This window comes from Camarhynchus parvulus, chromosome 5 (assembly GCF_901933205.1).
Source record: "Camarhynchus parvulus chromosome 5, STF_HiC, whole genome shotgun sequence".
Classification (NCBI taxonomy): Eukaryota; Metazoa; Chordata; class Aves; order Passeriformes; family Thraupidae; genus Camarhynchus; species Camarhynchus parvulus.
In genome coordinates this window covers 10,482,190-10,498,849 of record NC_044575.1, presented here as the reverse complement: position 1 = coordinate 10,498,849, position 16,660 = coordinate 10,482,190, and the positions used below count along the sequence as shown (strand labels likewise).

The following is a 16,660-nucleotide window of genomic DNA, read 5'->3' as shown; positions in this document are numbered from 1 at the left end:
AGCAGCATCTTCCCCACTGCTGCCAGTCTGACAGGGATGGCCTTTGGAGCTGGGAGGGAGCAGCTGTAGCTGAACAGATCAGACACAAAACTGTACAACAAAGATCTCCCGAAATGAGCCACTAAAACGTCCCACAGACCTGCAGCCAGGCAATGAGCCAGATGATCAGCCAAATTATACCAGGCTTTTTGAAAATAGCACATTAATGCTATTTTTTTCATGTTAGAAGACAAATTTTATTGCAATTCAGCAAATGAGCTACACCTGTAAAACCTCTTTGTATATCCAATTCACATTTAATGTCCAATGGATTGAAATGTCACAGGAAAAATTAAAAAAAAGGAAAACAGTACCTGGTTTTGTCATTATAATGTAAACTTCAACACGGCCCTTAAAAACAACAAGCCAGTGATTTCCCCATGTAGTAAAATATATAGTTTATAAGGTACTGATGCTTTATCTTAGTTTAACAGCCAATCTCTAGGTATAAAATAAAGAGCTACAAAGATGTGAAGTACGTGTACAATTTCTTCAAGTATTTTCAAGTATCCTATAGTCTCTTCACTACGGACAAAAATCATTTGACAATATACAGAAAACGTTAAATCTGAATCGTTTCACTGCAGAAATCTTAACATAGTCATGAATTTAAAACACATAAAAAGTATGGGTCATCCAGCTAGTAAGTCCCATTTGAACAGTTTGAAAAATACTCTTTGTAATGGAAAAAGCTGTGGAATAGTCTCCAGGTCATGAATATGTTTTCAACCACAGAATATCAGGTGGTTAAAGTTTATGGCAGGTAAAGGCTTTTTTTTTCCTTTTGTATAAACTGACCATCACACTATTTAATTACATTTAAACCAAACTCTGTTAATCCGCATTTTCTTTTTGTATAAAGTATCATTGTAGCCTTAACTTTGGTTAAGGCTAAATAATTGATAGGTGATAGCCTAATTTTTCCTCTCAAATCAGGTATGAGCCTGTAAACAGAACATTTAGCACTATGTATTTACTGCATGATGAACTACTTACTTTTTTATCACTGCATTTCTCTCTTTAGAATGAATGTGTGTTGTTCAAAAGATTATCTTTTCTCATTAACTGTTACCAAAAAATCCCCACTGAACAACAGAACAGCACAGCCACACTAACGGTACCTACCAAACCTGCCCCCTTTATTTTGGAAAAGTAACAAGAAAAAAAGTTAAAACTGCATTACTCTGAACAAAAGGAGAAGGATTTTACAAAGCTCTGGATGAAAAGGTGCTGACTACACTGTTTGCTCCCATAAAGTTCAGCAGAACGGCATGGCAGGAGCTGGATCCTAACCTTATCCGCTGGGACTGCTGCTAGAACAGCCATGAGAGAAGGGGGTGGGTTTGAGGTGGGATTGTGGCTGCTCCTACAGCCTGGGCTGTTCTTACACATGGAATCTCTTCCCAAAATCCTGGCACAGGCTGTATTTAATATCTTGCTCTTCCTTGGTTGCCTTTGGAGCTAACAAAACCAGCTTTAGTTCTGCTGCATCTCAGAACCTTCCACTGCTCCATCAGTGGAGCAAATCCCTGCAGCCTTGGAAGTGCACAGCAGAAAGTGCTTTGGACCCCAACAGGATCAAGCACGGGCCCCCTGTGAGAGGAAGAGGAAGGTCTGTCTCAAACTAATTTTTGCTGTAAGAATAAAGTAACCAAAGAGGTGGAAGAGGATCTCTGTGTCTTCCCTTTGCACTGGACAGCCAGAACTCACTGATGGGCTGCACCATCCCCATGGGCCAGCCAAGGAGCTCACCCCTGGCAAACCACCAAATCCCAGCCACCTCAAACTGTCCTAATGAGGGCAAAACAATCCACACCAAAACAGCCATCGGGCCAATGGTATCGTGTCTCACACTAGGTAAACCTGTGTGAGGAAGGAAAAAAAAGAGATAAAAAAAGAACCTTAGTTCAGAGTAATTACCCCATGCAGGTAAAATTATTCCACCCTTAATACTATGAGATATATGGTTTTAACAGGATCAGCTCAAGTGTTAAGGTCAAACTATGGAACCTTCCTTTCTTACTTAATATTCCCTGTGAACTACACAGGCCTAGTAAAGTCATTGTCAAGACAGCTGAAACAAAAACAACAAAAGAAAACAAATTAACAAAAAAAACCCCCAAAATAAAACAAAAAAATTGCTATTATTAATGCATAAACAATTCAGGGTAGGTGTAAAAAGACTATCCTAACATATTAAGTTGAATACATGAAATTCTTAGAATGCAGTAAAACTGTTTTTTATTCTTGCCCTTCCAAAGCAAGAAGAAAAATTTTAAAAAACACCAACAAAACCAACCCTGCACACACAGAGAATACCCCTGTGAAATGCTCCTGTAAGCTGTGAAAGAATTTGCACCCACCCCACGTGAGGAGTGGCTCAGACACTGCGCTCACATTTTCCTAATGCTACTGTGAAATCAAAGAAGAATCTTGCTCTGATAAGTAGTGACAAAGGAACTTCTCAGTTTAATAATGAATGAAATAAATAGGACAAAATTAAAAATAGTCAAAATTTTAATACATGTGCTATACTCATAAATTATGGAAATAAAACTATCACAAGATGTGACTAAGCTGTAGGTAAAATAAAAGTGCTACAACATTGTATGAACCAAAAAACTTGGACTCTGCTTCTCCAAAGAGAGACAATACTGAGATAAGTTTATACAGTGGAGACCTCTTAAATACACAGCCCTGAACTTCCGTACAGTAATTTGTGATGCTGATAAATCAGCCTGTTCTTAAGTCACATATTCATTTCAAAGAGATTTTTATCAGAGGATTCAAATGAACAGAGATGCCTTTAGGCATTTGCCAAGTTCCAGATCTCCAATAAATTAAGCTTTCAAAAAGTTTGTGTTTCATAGCAGAAATGGCCTAAACTTTCTTTGCTAAAAACAAAAGCATCCCAAATGAAGCAGACTGTGACAACAGGATCCAAGACATATGCACTCAAAAGGAAAAGAAAAAACCTTAATACCACTGTCCTTTCAGAAACATTGAGAAATCCTTATACTTGTTAGTAAGGTATACTGTTATTACTTCAGATGGGGCATAAAGATTTTTATTTAGTCATCTGGCATCTGGGGAACTCATGTCCCTCTTTATTAGCAGTTAAGAGAATTACCAGCAGCAACCATATACCAAGCTTCAAAAGGCTGGTTTTAAGTGGAAATGTTCTTGTGTTATGAACAATTATTCCAGGTTTTTCATTTAAGTGGGCTACACTGTAAATTCTGAATTGCAACATAATATAGCCAGTTGTATCATAGAAGATTTTTTTTTTAAAGACAAACTTACAAAACACAATGATAGGTTAAATAAATAAAAAACATCAGTTAAAAACAGACTTAATTTCTTCTTCTGTGCAATTACGTACCAATATGAAAAATATTACTTTGATCTCTGGACATTTCAAGGTTCAGTCTCCTGGATTTCACTAGAAATAATACTGACAACAAAAATAAAGGAAAAAAATAATTGTTGACAAATCAGTGCTTTGGAGCTATTAAAAGCACAGATCAGATCTGTAGTTCCCTTGCAGCAGAACATGACCCAACACCTTAAAAATCAAACATTGGTAATAATGTTAATATATAAAATATTAGTTTAAAAACTATAGAATGACCTTCTCAGCCGAAATGGAGTGTATACACTGGGTTCTATGACATACAGCATATCTGAAGGCAAGTTCACAGAATGCTGAAAGGCTCACTGCACATTTTCTATGGCAAGGAAATACTGCAGCTTTAAAATAAGCTGCACAATACTCATCTCTATCTCTTTCACATGAAAGTGTGTAAAAAGCAAATCAGCAAATAAACTCTAAAATAGATTTATACCAAAATCCTCTTTTTTACATTGAGTTTACAGCTTCTATCCATTTGCCTGTACTATTTCTGGAGTTTCCTTCAAGAAAAGTCAAAGTTGCATTTCTGGGCCATGAACAAGTTCACGATACAATGTACTGGCAAGACAGAACTTTTGCATACTAACGAGATTCACTCCTTGTTGCTTTTTGTTGTGTTTGTAAAGACAGTTTTTCCTGTGGGACAGGAGGTCAGATGTCGATGCCTTTGACAAGAGATGCCTCCAGGGTGATGTTGAACTCCTGCAGGGTCTGCAGCACCCGAATCAAAGAATTCACCAGCGTGTGATCCTTAATCAGGGCTATGTCCTCATACATCTGGGCTGTAATGGGGCAGTCTGCAAGCAGGGCAATCCAGTGGTGCAGAAGGTGGTCTCTGACAAGGGGCCAGTGGGCAGTTTGGGAATAAAAATAAAGCCAAGTTAATTTCACATCTGCACAGACATAATTTTTATTCTTTGCTTTTAAGCAGACCTACCGTGCTCTCCCCTTCTCTTTACGAGACAGGGAGTGGGGAGTAACTGCCCCATGTGCAACATCTTTTTCATTTCATTAAAATATCAGTAACAACAACAAATATAAAGAAGTTTTTTTGTACCTGGCTCCAAGACACACCAGCATCTGAAATTTGCCATCCTTCCCAATGTTCCTGGGGGTGTTGTTGATAGCAGTGATAAAGCGACAGAAATTCCTGGCCCTTGTCTGCCAGTTCTCCTCTGGGACCATCTCATTCTGCTCAAGGGTCTCATAGTATGTTTGTGCTTTTTCTTAAAAGAATGGTGGGAGATAATGAAGTTTCATTAGTGCATTTAGGAGAGAATTAAAATTGAAAGGCCTAGGATCAAAGCTCATCCATGAATTTTCTGAATCATTACTTTCAGGCACTATTTGTTTCTGTTTGACTCAGTCCTGTGTTCCCCCTGTATAAAACTGGGATTCCACTTCCTCCCCTCTGAACAATGCTAAAGAAGTTCTGTCTATTGAATTTGAGTGCAGTAAAATGATCATGTAAGGGGAACAGCAATGTTAAAGTAGTTACTGAAAATACAGAAATATTATTAAAAATAATTCCTTTTTTTAAATGTGCATGTGAACTCAGTGGATTTATTTAGCTTTGTCAAGGGATCTAGACCATTGTGTGAAAAATGGGCTTATAGCCCCTTTATTGCAATGTCCAGTACATACAACAGCACTAGGTCCACCTGCTGTGCTCTGAAAGACAACCTAACCTTTTACAAGTGTGATTTCTTGCTTTTACTGTGCCAAATTAACAAGGTTACCCCACGTCAATTCACCACCCTATTTATGTGCCTCTTCCCCAGTAAGAAGGTTTGTTTTACACTGTAACTGCCAGAAGGACAAAGCCCAGTTGCTGCATTAAGTACAGAGTCAGCTCTGGCAGGAGACAGAGGCTCTCTCTCACAGCAGTACGAGCAGGTTGGAGCTCTCATGGCCACTCAGCTGCTGAGATGCCTCCAAGAAGTCTGCTCTTCACACCAGCTGAGACACAACAGCAGTGATAAGGAGCACAGCTGGATGTTTTCCAAAGACACAAACAGGCTCTGGGATGCCATCCTCCCACTCACCTAAAAAGTCCCAAATGAAGACGTTCTTGAAGAGTCTTGGTGATTTAAATCCGTGCTGGAACACTTGCTCCAGAGCTGAAACAAGTCCACTTTCTCCACACAGCAGCAGGGTCAGGCTGCCTCTCTGCCAGCACACACAGAAAGCAAACACACTCATCATCTCACCTTGGGACTCTGGGACACAAGTGTCCCATTACATTTTTAAATAAACAAATGCCTGAAGTTTAAGTCTGCTGTCAAACAGTGACCCTGAACAGGATGGGTCAGTTCTCCAAGTCCTGAGCATTCAAAAATGGATTGACTTCTCTAAGAATGAGGCTAAGGATAGCATTGTCAGGGCCTCATCATCAGCATCATCAAACAAAGGCTCAAACAGGCCAAGATAATGAGCAGGTTTTACCTACAATAATCATCACTAAAGAAAATTAGGAGAATATTTTCCTCTTGTTTTAAGTAACAGATCACAGACCCAGTGTAGCATGCCTCTTACCAACAAAAACATTTGATGCTCAGTAAAAAACAAAGTCTTGCTTCAGCACATGATGGTAAATTCTATTCTGCAAAACCAGTGCATGACCATTTGAGATTATTATCAATGTGATCACTGACTAGAATTACACTGGATATGAATTTGTCATGCCAGAATGAATTTAGAAGTCAGGTGTTACAGGAATGTAAAAAAATCCTGACTGTCAAGAGCCATCCATCCAGACCCAGCACTGCTCTACACCTCTCTGGCTCACAAGGGCTGGACAGCTACTTAGGTTTGTTTCAGAAAATGCATCAGCTGATAACCTGTGTAATGCAAAAGAGTCTAGAAAAGCACTTCTGCCTCACTTTCTTGGGGGCTTTGGGTGTTTTACGGGTGCCCTTTGTTTCTCTCCCTTTTTTTAAAGTGGCCCATGGGTTTTTGTGTTTTAAGTAGCAAGGATAATGCAAAACAGACATTAAAAACCTACTTAGAACTCAATGCAGATGTAAAATATCAGTTAATTCAGAACAAACTAAACAGCAACAGTGTTCTTGAGAGTGTATGGATAGAATCTTTGGTAGGATTTGACTAGCACCACAATTTCCAATACCAGAATGTTAACATTCAATTTAACAGAATGCTCCAGTTAGCAGCACCACACAGGTATTTGAGGCTGTACCATCTCAGTATCTCACTTTTGCTGCACTTCAGGAATTCTCAAGCACATGGCTGTCCATTCAGTTTGGTTACTTCTGCTATATCTTGTCTCATGTTTACTAATCAGAGTTTTAGGACAGGAGTGCCATTACACAGACAACAACCTCTCACCTCCTTCTCTGGTTTGTGGAAATGCTTGACAATGCCATTAACAGCTTCACCAATAGCTTCTTGTATCTGACCAGTATTTAACTCTGCAAAACACAAAAATATATCCAGTTACAGCTTCAGAAATTGTACCTTGTGTGTGAGGGTTATGGCACAGCACAAAGCACAGCAGAGGAGCACCAATATAATTCATTCTGTTAAGGAAACTGTGCTGTGGGTAATGGAAACCCAGCTCTACTTTTATTTATTGTTGAGGAGGTAGGAATGGAGATGGTTTGGTTTTATATTGAAGTCAACACTGGTGTTTCAAAACACCAACAGTGGAAAGGGTTTTTACACATTATGTGAACGATCAGACCAGGACCCAAAGCTAAGAAAAGGAGCAGTGCTTTGTTCAGGACTGACAAATCTGGGCATCCTGGAAATACTTCCTGTGGTAGCTTCCCTGCAAACCCAAGTATGGTTGGGAACAAAGTAACCACCTGATTTACCAGGAATAAGACAACCACAGCACACTGACCTCAAGAGCAAACAAAGAGAAGTCCGTGAATAGAAACCATTAGCAAGATTCTTCATCCATGAAGGACAGACAGAGAAAAAGGCAGCAAATTTCTACCTTCCTCCATAGCATCCATTCCACAGGTGAAAGACAATACAAAAAGCACCCCTGGACCAGGAGCACAGACACATCTGCCACCCTTTCAGATTTCAAAAGTTAAATAGACAGAACAGGATGCCCAGGATTGTAATTTGGAAGTTAGCTGGAGTTCAAGCAGGACACTGGGCTGAGTTTCACAGGTTCTCTCCAAACTTCAGTTGTGTTTGCAAGCCCTCAGGTGATGATGCAGAACAGGACAAGACAGGACAAGCCCCAGGACTCACTTGGCTTATTGTTTGGTGAGATAGTGACAAATCTCCTGATCATGCTTGGAGACTGCTGCAGGGGAGGGGTCCGGCACTGCCGCTCATCAGCCTCCGTGTGGGACGTCAGCAGCTCTCCCACCAGGATCCTCTCCAAGCTGCCATCATCCATTCCCTTCCCAAGCCACCTTCCACAGGGAAACCTAACAACACCAGGGAGATAAATGCATCAATCCAGATTCAATTCCATGCCAAAGACTTTCAGCTGCAGTTGCCTAAAGCCCAAATCCTGCTAGCATAGTTATTAGAAAGACTTCATTCATCCAGCACCAAGTAATAAAAGTCTTGGCTTTGGCTTTTGCCAGCACAGGCACAAAAGTGAAACAGCTTTTCAGTTCCAAGTTTGTGCTGAGTGTTGCAGTAGATGATCCATCCACAAAGCAGATTTTGCCCGAGTCCCACATGTAGCATGATTTGAGGAAAAACAGGTAAAAGGGGAAATCCTACTACATCCCATAAATAAAGGGTGAAGAAATGCACTGAATATGCTACATAGCAAGCCAGCTGTAGAAGAACCCCACAGCCCAAACATATGCTTAAATGCCAGAACACCAGTACTTCTACTGAATTGGGGTATTAAATCAGACACTAGAAAGCACACACGCTCATTTGCTCATTATCACTTTTTCTGAACCAATGTTGATGGCAGTTTAATCAGCTTAATTGGAAAACTGAACAGCATCCAAAAATAGAATCTCTCCTCTTCATTTAATTACAAATGAACTGGCATGGAGAGCTGAATGGACTTACCCACCAATTTGACATCAACATGAGCCTGACAGTTTCCCTAAACAAATGACAGGGCATCAAACTATTCTGTATCTAACACAAATAAATTTAATTCTCACTCTAAGTTTCATTCCTTTACTTTTCCCATGTAAACACAGGTTTCTAACACTCATAAGGCCTTGTGTTCCAGCTTGTGTCCAAAGGTGTCTCTGTAACACCTGGAGTACCCAGACCTAATATAAAATATCACCTATATTTGGTAAGCAGCAAGCTCTGACTTGCTGCTTCTTCCTTGGGCTCAAGGCAGATTATTTCTAAGCTGCACAACAGTCAACTCATCCTCTCCACCAACAGTCTGATATGAGACATGAACATCTGCAAACTGCAATCCCTGTTTGAATTCAGAAGAACCAGGATTTGTTTAATGCCAGAAGCCAAACAATCTTTCTGTGCCTTCAGGTCGAGGCAGCTGTAGACACAGAGTCCCAGGAGATCAGACCTTTCTAATCAAACAAGCCCTGCTGTGCCAGCTCCCTGCAGGAATTCTACTTACCCCACATGAAATGTCAGGATGATACTTACTTGTAAGTATGCCCTGTTATTTCATTTCTGACCATAACATATTCCACAAGCCACTTGGCATACAGCCCTGAATTATCATGTCCTATTTGCACTGTGGTCAGTTTTCCCAGGTTCTGGCACTGTAAATAAAACAAAGAGTTTGTCAGAGGAAACTGAAAAAGAAAGCAGCATGTTGGGGGAATAAACTATGAGGGAACGTGCTCAGACAGAAACTCAGCAATGTGGTTCCTGTTTCTGACTGCATGGTTGGTTCTGGGCTTTTTAGTGGTAGGCTGCTTCACTTGGTTTTGTTTGCTTGTTGTGCTAAATACTGTTTTGATCTGCACAGAGCACATCAGCTGAACTAGATTTTTCAATTCAATTTCACCCAATAAACACAACACACATGCAGAAATCAGAGCAGAATCACTTCTTTGTTTTCCAACAGAAGAGGATATGACACCTCCCACAGTTGTAACATAAAGACAGTCTTGTCTATCCCTTGCACTAAGGATTGTCAGTCATTTTGCTCTGCATGTTATTAAATACAGGTTAATGTGCTATGCACAGGCACAAACTATCTGTGACAAACCACAAAGATATTCCACATTCATTCCACAGGTGAAGGACAATACAGAAAAAAACACTGGACCAGGAGCGCAGACACATCTGCCACCCTTTCCGATTTCAAGGTGGTACAGCAAGGGGAGAATTTAAAACTGAACAAACAGAACACTCAAATCTGGTTTTGTATCAAGTAACACAAACCTCAAAAGTCATTTCCAGTATGTTCCTGGGAATCTGCAGGACTCCTGTTTCACCCAGCTCTCCCGAAATACAGATCCAAGGATTGGCTGTGAACATTGAGCCACCGAGTTTCTTGCTGGGAACAATCAAGATATGGTATGGTATCACTGCAAACACAAAAGAAAGAACACTTCAAAAATGAAGAATAATTACATAACCTCTTTAGTCAAGAGAGGAGCAAAAGCTAAGTCATAAAACAGCACTGCAGCACCATGAAATTAAAAGAACATCAGAGATCCCAGTTAATCATGCTGACACTTGCACACCAAGCACTGGCTGACAATGGGGAAGTGTACACATACACAGCAGCCACTAAGAAACAGAGCTGACAGCAGAACAGTGTCAAGTGAAGAAAGAAATTTGGATGGAATAATGCCTTCTTATGAGTGTAATCCCTTATTATTTACCAACCTCACAACATGGCACAAAGACTTACTTACCCTCAGCTCAGTGACAAGGAAGAAAAGACATGATATTCCTGTACCCAGGAGTGCACTGTACAACTCCTCCAGGTCCCACTCAGGTACTAACTGCAGCCTTTCTTCACAGGCATGGATGGCAGCAGCATTCGCTGCCATGGCTGAACAAATCCAGTGAAAATACAGCATAATGCTGCACATTTCTCTCTGCCATGTCACTCTTAGTTATGCTAACTTTAGGACTTACCTATTTCTCAAAAGAACAAGCAATTTTTTCCCCTTCTAAATAGCACCACACATATGCTCAAATGCTTTCTGGTCCCCTGGTTTACCTGTGAGTAATTCCATGCAGTATCACCTGAGCTGCAGTCCCCCCTCTGACTCTCGAGGCATATCTTCTTCCACCACCCAGCATCTCCTGCCCAGCCCTCTGTTAACCAACCTTTTATAATAAAATCCTATTCTCTGAATGGTCACTGTGCTTCTTGGCTTTCTACCCTTCTTTCATAGTGCATAAGTAGATTACAGTCAGGGTTTTTCAGATGAGGCATTTAATGCATTTCTCCCTCAGCATCTCCTCAGCTGTCAGTGCCCTCGAGAAAGCATTTGGTGGTTGGATTTTCTTAAAAGCCAATGCTCACAGCATTTAAGAATGAATTAAAATGTTTCCCTTTTTATTTTCTGTGCTGATAGTCCTAAAGTAAGTGACAATTTAACTGCATCCAACAGACCAGATTTTCACATTATCCAGAACTTGCCTGCAGACCAAAAGCTGTTTTGCTTGGATGTCTGTTTGCTTTGTCTTTCATACACACAAGTGTGAATCACAACACACCACCAAGGGTAGCCCTTTCACATATCCCACCCCCAATTTCATAAGCCTTGCTAAAGTCTTTCCTTATTTTGCCTTCCCAGTGATGTCCTGTGGCAGCAGGCACACAGATCTTTGAGAACTCTGTAATTCAGTTAAGTGTTATAGGTATCAACAATAGCCTAAAAGTTTCTCCAGGGTATCTTTTTACAACTAGAAGAAAAAAAAAATGCTGAGGAGTTCTGATGCAACCCTCAACAGTCATTTCATTGTTACCCCAAACCCAGAGACAGGCATGCAGCAAAGTAGCCTGAGCACAAGACAGGGAGGGCTTGTTTTCTTTTAATTCCCAGCATGCATTAATATTCTTGATAGTGAACATCCATACTGTACTTATTTAGTATCATGCAAACAAGCCCACCACAAAAATTTCAGCTGAGAACTCACCCCCAACTAAAATTATTAGAGCTATGTCTTTTACTAAGTTAGAAACAGAAGTGACAGAGACAGAAACTCCTGCCCACCAGAGAAGATCATGGAAACAGCAATACAGCACACACAGATGGATTCCAGGGGAAAAAAACAGAATAATTACATTAGGGCATGTTGCTCAGAGCTATTTAGAATTTTGGACAAAGACTCAACCAAATCTAGAAATCAGAGTTGCAGGGAAAGCAAATACTTACAGATTGTTGTGAAAACGTTGGTGAAGCAGAAGTAATCCACAGCATTGAATGACAGGAGATGATACAGGAATTGCTCCTTCTCATCATCGCAGCGGAGGAACGCATAACGCTTGTAGAGCTTCCTGACAAAGCAAAACACATAATCTGTCACAGCAACAAGATGCTTCCAGTGAAATGTTTTCTACTGTGCACACTTATTAGGTACACTATGAATAATGGGCAAGCAATTACAAATGAGGAGTGATACTGGGAGAGCCAAAAGTTTTCAGTGTGCCAAGATACACTGAGTCTCTGCAAGGCTGACATCCCCAAAGTGAATCAGTCCAGTTCTCATTATCTTCCACCCCTCAAATGTAACATTTGGTTTAAGGGTCTTCTCCCATCCAGAAACACCCCAAGATGGAAAAAGGAATTTTGCACTTTCTTGAAAAATATTCTGACTTCTTTAAACCATGTAAAATGATAGAATTGAAGTGAAGAGAGTTTTCTTAAATTACTTCTGAGCAGAGGGTGCCATGGGAGAGCTCTCCAGCACATGATGCATGACAGAGGACTGTTCTCAAAGGACATCAGCCAAAAACTGGGGCTATCTGCTTGTGCTGGGCTATAGGTGATCACCCAGGGCCTACAACAACCTGCACATTGATCCAGGGAATAGTTCAGTGTTGATATACCCAGCTCCTAACATAACCAAAATGATAGGCGTGCAAAGGTGGCAACCAAGAAATAATACAAGTGTTGGGCATAATCATAAAAGAAGAGCATGCCAAAATATATCAAAATCCAACTGATGCTGCAGGAATTTCTAAACCCTCAAGAATGCAAGAATTAGGTACTAGAAATGCTGACCCAGCTGTGGACAGGTTGTTCCTGCCAGGAGGGCATCCTGACAACTCCCCTCAACTTCAGGTATCAATTTACAAAAAAGTCAGCAAGTCACAAGATAGAAACTTGCAAAACAAATCAATGATAGTTAACAAACAGGCATGTTCTCACTCACATAACAAACCTGACACTAGAGACTGACAGGAAATGTTCAACGAAAATAAAGAGACAGAGCCTTAAATTAACCTGACCTGCCTGTAGCCACAAGACTGGCAAAGCCACAGAAGTCTCACAAAAGGTGGCCATGTCTGTGTTTCATTTGCACAATCTGAATCACATGTTTGACAGCCTGTCAGGGTATGTGCTGTCCTGTCTCTTCAAAGGATAAGGTTTCTCTGTTTCCCTGGCCACACAAAGATCTCAGGACATGTGATTTCTCCCTGTTCCCTTTGCAGACTAGAAAAAACCAAACATGTAATATTTTCCTTATATTTGTTAGCAAATGTCAGGTAAAGAGAATGGGATAATTAAAATACCTAACAGCTGCTTCAAAAGGAACAACACACAATCTTGTTAACTGTAAAATGGCAGAAGTTGCACCATTGCTTTTAGTACCTCACTGAACTCAGCACTGTTTCCTCTAAGAACAAGTGGGGCACATTTTCAAACCACGTTGCCTTCAACAGCTCTCTAAGTAGGATATCTAAACATGCAGCACAAAGCACACAAGATTACAGAAAATTGATGTCATCCTGTACAAGTTGCTCCTTTGTTTGTCATTTTCATTTTAAACATACTTTTGCTGCAGTCTCCCTCTGTTCCAGAGAATCAGATTCTGCCTGATAGATGAAGAGAACACTGGCCAGTGTTAAAAGAGGTTTTTTCCTCCTCTTTGTGGGGGTACATGGAGTGTGGTGGTGTGTGGAAAGTCCTCTCACAGCACGTCCTCTGCACAGGACAAGCACTGCTAAATTTAACCTGATCCAAACTGTTGACTTCACTGGAGAGGCTTAATCTTAATTTGGCCATACAGGCAGATTTATTAACTGTCCTCTCTCCATCCTTCAGTTTTTCCTTATTCCCTGAAGGCCACAGCTTCATCAGAAAGTCCAACATAATAAGTTTGACTTATTTAATAAGTCCAAGACAAGGCAAATCTCAAATAATTAGCTGTTGGGGTTCAGGGGGATTGGGGAAGAAATTCCTTGGAAGATGGTAAGTGGAAGGAGAGGAAAGGAAGAGCAGACAGCACAGGTTAAGCTGTCTCCAGAAAGACGTCTTCAATTAAAGTTAATGACAATAACTATGGCTTTAATTTCCACACAATAAACACTATGTGATTATTATGAAAGCAACGCACCTTATGTTGCTGAGCAGGCTATAAATGTAAAAGCACCTGTCAAGAACCCCAGCATTGAATCCTAATTCCCAAATAACTCACACACATGGAAGGCCAGTTTGTTCCATGCCCTCTGCACGTTGCTAAGCAGATGCAAAAATAGGCACACCTGTATTTTTGAAACCAAACAATTACATAGATTTTAACTTCTTTTAAAGCTCTGCCCAAGATAACCCATCTTACTTTGTGAGTTCATGATCTGAAAGCAACTGTTTCAGATGCCTGGAGAGCAACTTCTTCTCCATAGAGAGGCGAACCCAGGCTCTGGCCTTGCCAACATCTGTTTTGATCTCACTTATGTTCTGAATATGCCTGGAATTAAACAGAAAGACGTGCTTGGTATTGTCAAAGCATGACAGTTCTTTTGAACCAAGCTCAGCTGAAGTTTCCCAAAGAACACAGAATATGAGGTAAATTATAGGAAAAAGAAACTTAATCACCTTAATATTCAGCACACTAAAAAAATCCCTGCAATCTAGCTCAAAGAGAATAAGAGCCTGAAAAGGAAATACCTGCAATGCAGTGCCCTATTTACAAAATTCTAAACCAGGCCCATTGTCTCACATGATTTAGGACTCATTCTGGACCTTATCACTGCAATATTTATGGCTGAATGCTTTGGAAAATTAAACATTGTCTTTGCATGCTCTGTAGAAGCTTTTCTTGCACACAAGGCACAAATGGTATATTTTAATAAGGCAGGCAAATCCTCAATTCACTCTTCCCTACTGAAAAAAATGGATGCTGTAAGGAAAAAGAAGGAAAAGACAATTCCTATCAAGGTTGTTTCAGAAGTTCTGCATATTGCTTTATCAGTGTACTGAAAAGAAGGCATTGGGCAGAAGTTGCAGTTTTATTCACACTACAGTCCCAAATGTTAGATAAACCCATTCTTTAAATTGCATTCTTCTCTGAGAAGCAAAAGTGGTCTCAGAACTACACAAACAACTCAGCAATGACTGGGAAAACATAAACACTACACCCACACCTCTGTGGAAATAAACCAATACACAAAATGTTAAAAATATGAAAACTCTGACATGGTATTTCCATAAGTTAATAGCTCAGACAATATAAAAGCTCCTCAGTAGGAAAACTGTTTCTGTAAAGGTCAATGAAAACACTGAACTATCTACTTTAAAACAGCTCAACAGGTCCCTTCCCCACAGCCCCTCCAGCTGCATGAAACACGGGATGGTGCACAGCAGACACAGAAACAAGTGTGCACATCTCAGGGGGTTTCTGGGTTGTTTAACAGCTCAAACTCACCTCATATCCTGGATGAGAGAGATTCTGAGAGGTGACATGGCTGGACTTGTATCAGACTTTCGTCTTTCTGAATCAAGAAGTATTCCTAGATTCAGAAGAAAACAATTTCTTGTTAGCAGAAATCCATCTAAAGATTCTAAAATCAATATAAAAAAGAAGGTGAATGAACACCAATTTGCACTCTTGTACTATTGGTGACTCTGTGAAGGTACTGTGGCGTATTTTCACTCCAAATGACATGAAAATTTAATAATGCTACACAGATGGTTCTACAGATCAGCACACACTGAGCACCAACACATTACTGAGTGTAGGTTCAGCTGAAATTGCTATGACATCAAATGGCTTAAGACATATAGTAATCAAGTACTATTTTCTAAAGACTGCCCTGTTTTCTGGCTGTGCAGTAACCCTGAGTGGGACTACTGACACCACAGAACAGTGTTAACTATGTTGTACTCAGTACACCACACATCCTGTGCTTCCTGAGCTATTACTCTGCACACTCCTGTAGCACCACCACTTTTAAAATATCACATTTTGGGGTTTTCAAGCAATATTATTACTATTGTCTTTCAAATTAAACTCCAGAAGGAAGTTTTATGTTGAACACAGTCTCTGCCCTCAATCCCAAGTAAGAAAGCAAGGAACTGATTGTGTCTTATTCTGATACACAAAACCACTATGAACTAAGGGACATTCAGGAGACCTTAAAATTTCCAAATCTATGGTTTTGCTTGATTACAGCATCTTGTGCATGTTACTAATACTCAAATCTTTGCTTACAGCAGCTTTAAATAAAAAATAAAAGGCACCCACTGCCTCCCCCAAATCTACTGCTCTCTCCAAATTTATATCCTATGCCCTCACCTGACACAAGAAGTAATGTTTAAAAATTACATTAATAATCCTAAAAACATTATCAGTGGATCTTATGCACAAAATTGCTTCTATTGCAACACTTGATGCAATAAAAATTAAAATATGCTTCTTCAGTTGAAGTTTTTAAACAGTAAGCCTCCTGTTCAATTGTTTTTCAAGCCATAATGTAAAACTTCAGGGTGTACAGCACAATTTTCTGTGCTTGCACTTGTTTTCCACCCTGACCCATAAGATAATTTGCTCTGCAGTCATGCAGGGCCTGTGTGTCTCATGGAGGATGATTTACCAGAGCAACCCATTTCACAGGCTATCTCTGAAGCATCAGCTATTTCTGGGTTTCTGACTACCATGGCAGTCAGACCCAGACCCAAACAAGTGGGCACAATACAAACCAGTTTATTTTTCATAAAACACACTGAGACAACATACCAGGCCCATATTAAACCTGTAGTAACCATAACACTTGATTCAGTTATATTGAGTGAAGGGTATTTCCAAGGGAAAAAAACTGCTTGGTGTAAATGCAGGCAGCTCTTACTCACAGCTTTTAATCATCTT

At 40.2% G+C, this 16,660-nt stretch overlaps 1 protein-coding gene across 3 annotated transcripts in view; it reads right to left on the bottom strand.

Annotated features, from left to right (window-relative positions):
* Window positions 1-276: 276 nt before the first annotated feature.
* DENND5A (DENN domain containing 5A) overlaps window positions 277-16,660 on the bottom strand; it is a 65,153-nt gene continuing 48,769 nt past the window's right edge. For all 3 annotated transcript variants that reach the window (XM_030948680.1, XM_030948678.1, XM_030948679.1), the window contains 10 exons: window positions 15,221-15,305; window positions 14,135-14,263; window positions 11,728-11,849; window positions 9,773-9,918; window positions 9,026-9,144; window positions 7,676-7,857; window positions 6,797-6,879; window positions 5,497-5,620; window positions 4,509-4,677; window positions 277-4,286 (listed from right to left, as the gene is read on the bottom strand). In XM_030948680.1, the coding sequence (XP_030804540.1) occupies window positions 4,103-4,286; window positions 4,509-4,677; window positions 5,497-5,620; window positions 6,797-6,879; window positions 7,676-7,857; window positions 9,026-9,144; window positions 9,773-9,918; window positions 11,728-11,849; window positions 14,135-14,263; window positions 15,221-15,305 (1,343 nt within the window). In that variant the 3' untranslated portion in view covers window positions 277-4,102. The remainder of the gene's footprint in view (window positions 4,287-4,508; window positions 4,678-5,496; window positions 5,621-6,796; window positions 6,880-7,675; window positions 7,858-9,025; window positions 9,145-9,772; window positions 9,919-11,727; window positions 11,850-14,134; window positions 14,264-15,220; window positions 15,306-16,660) is intronic.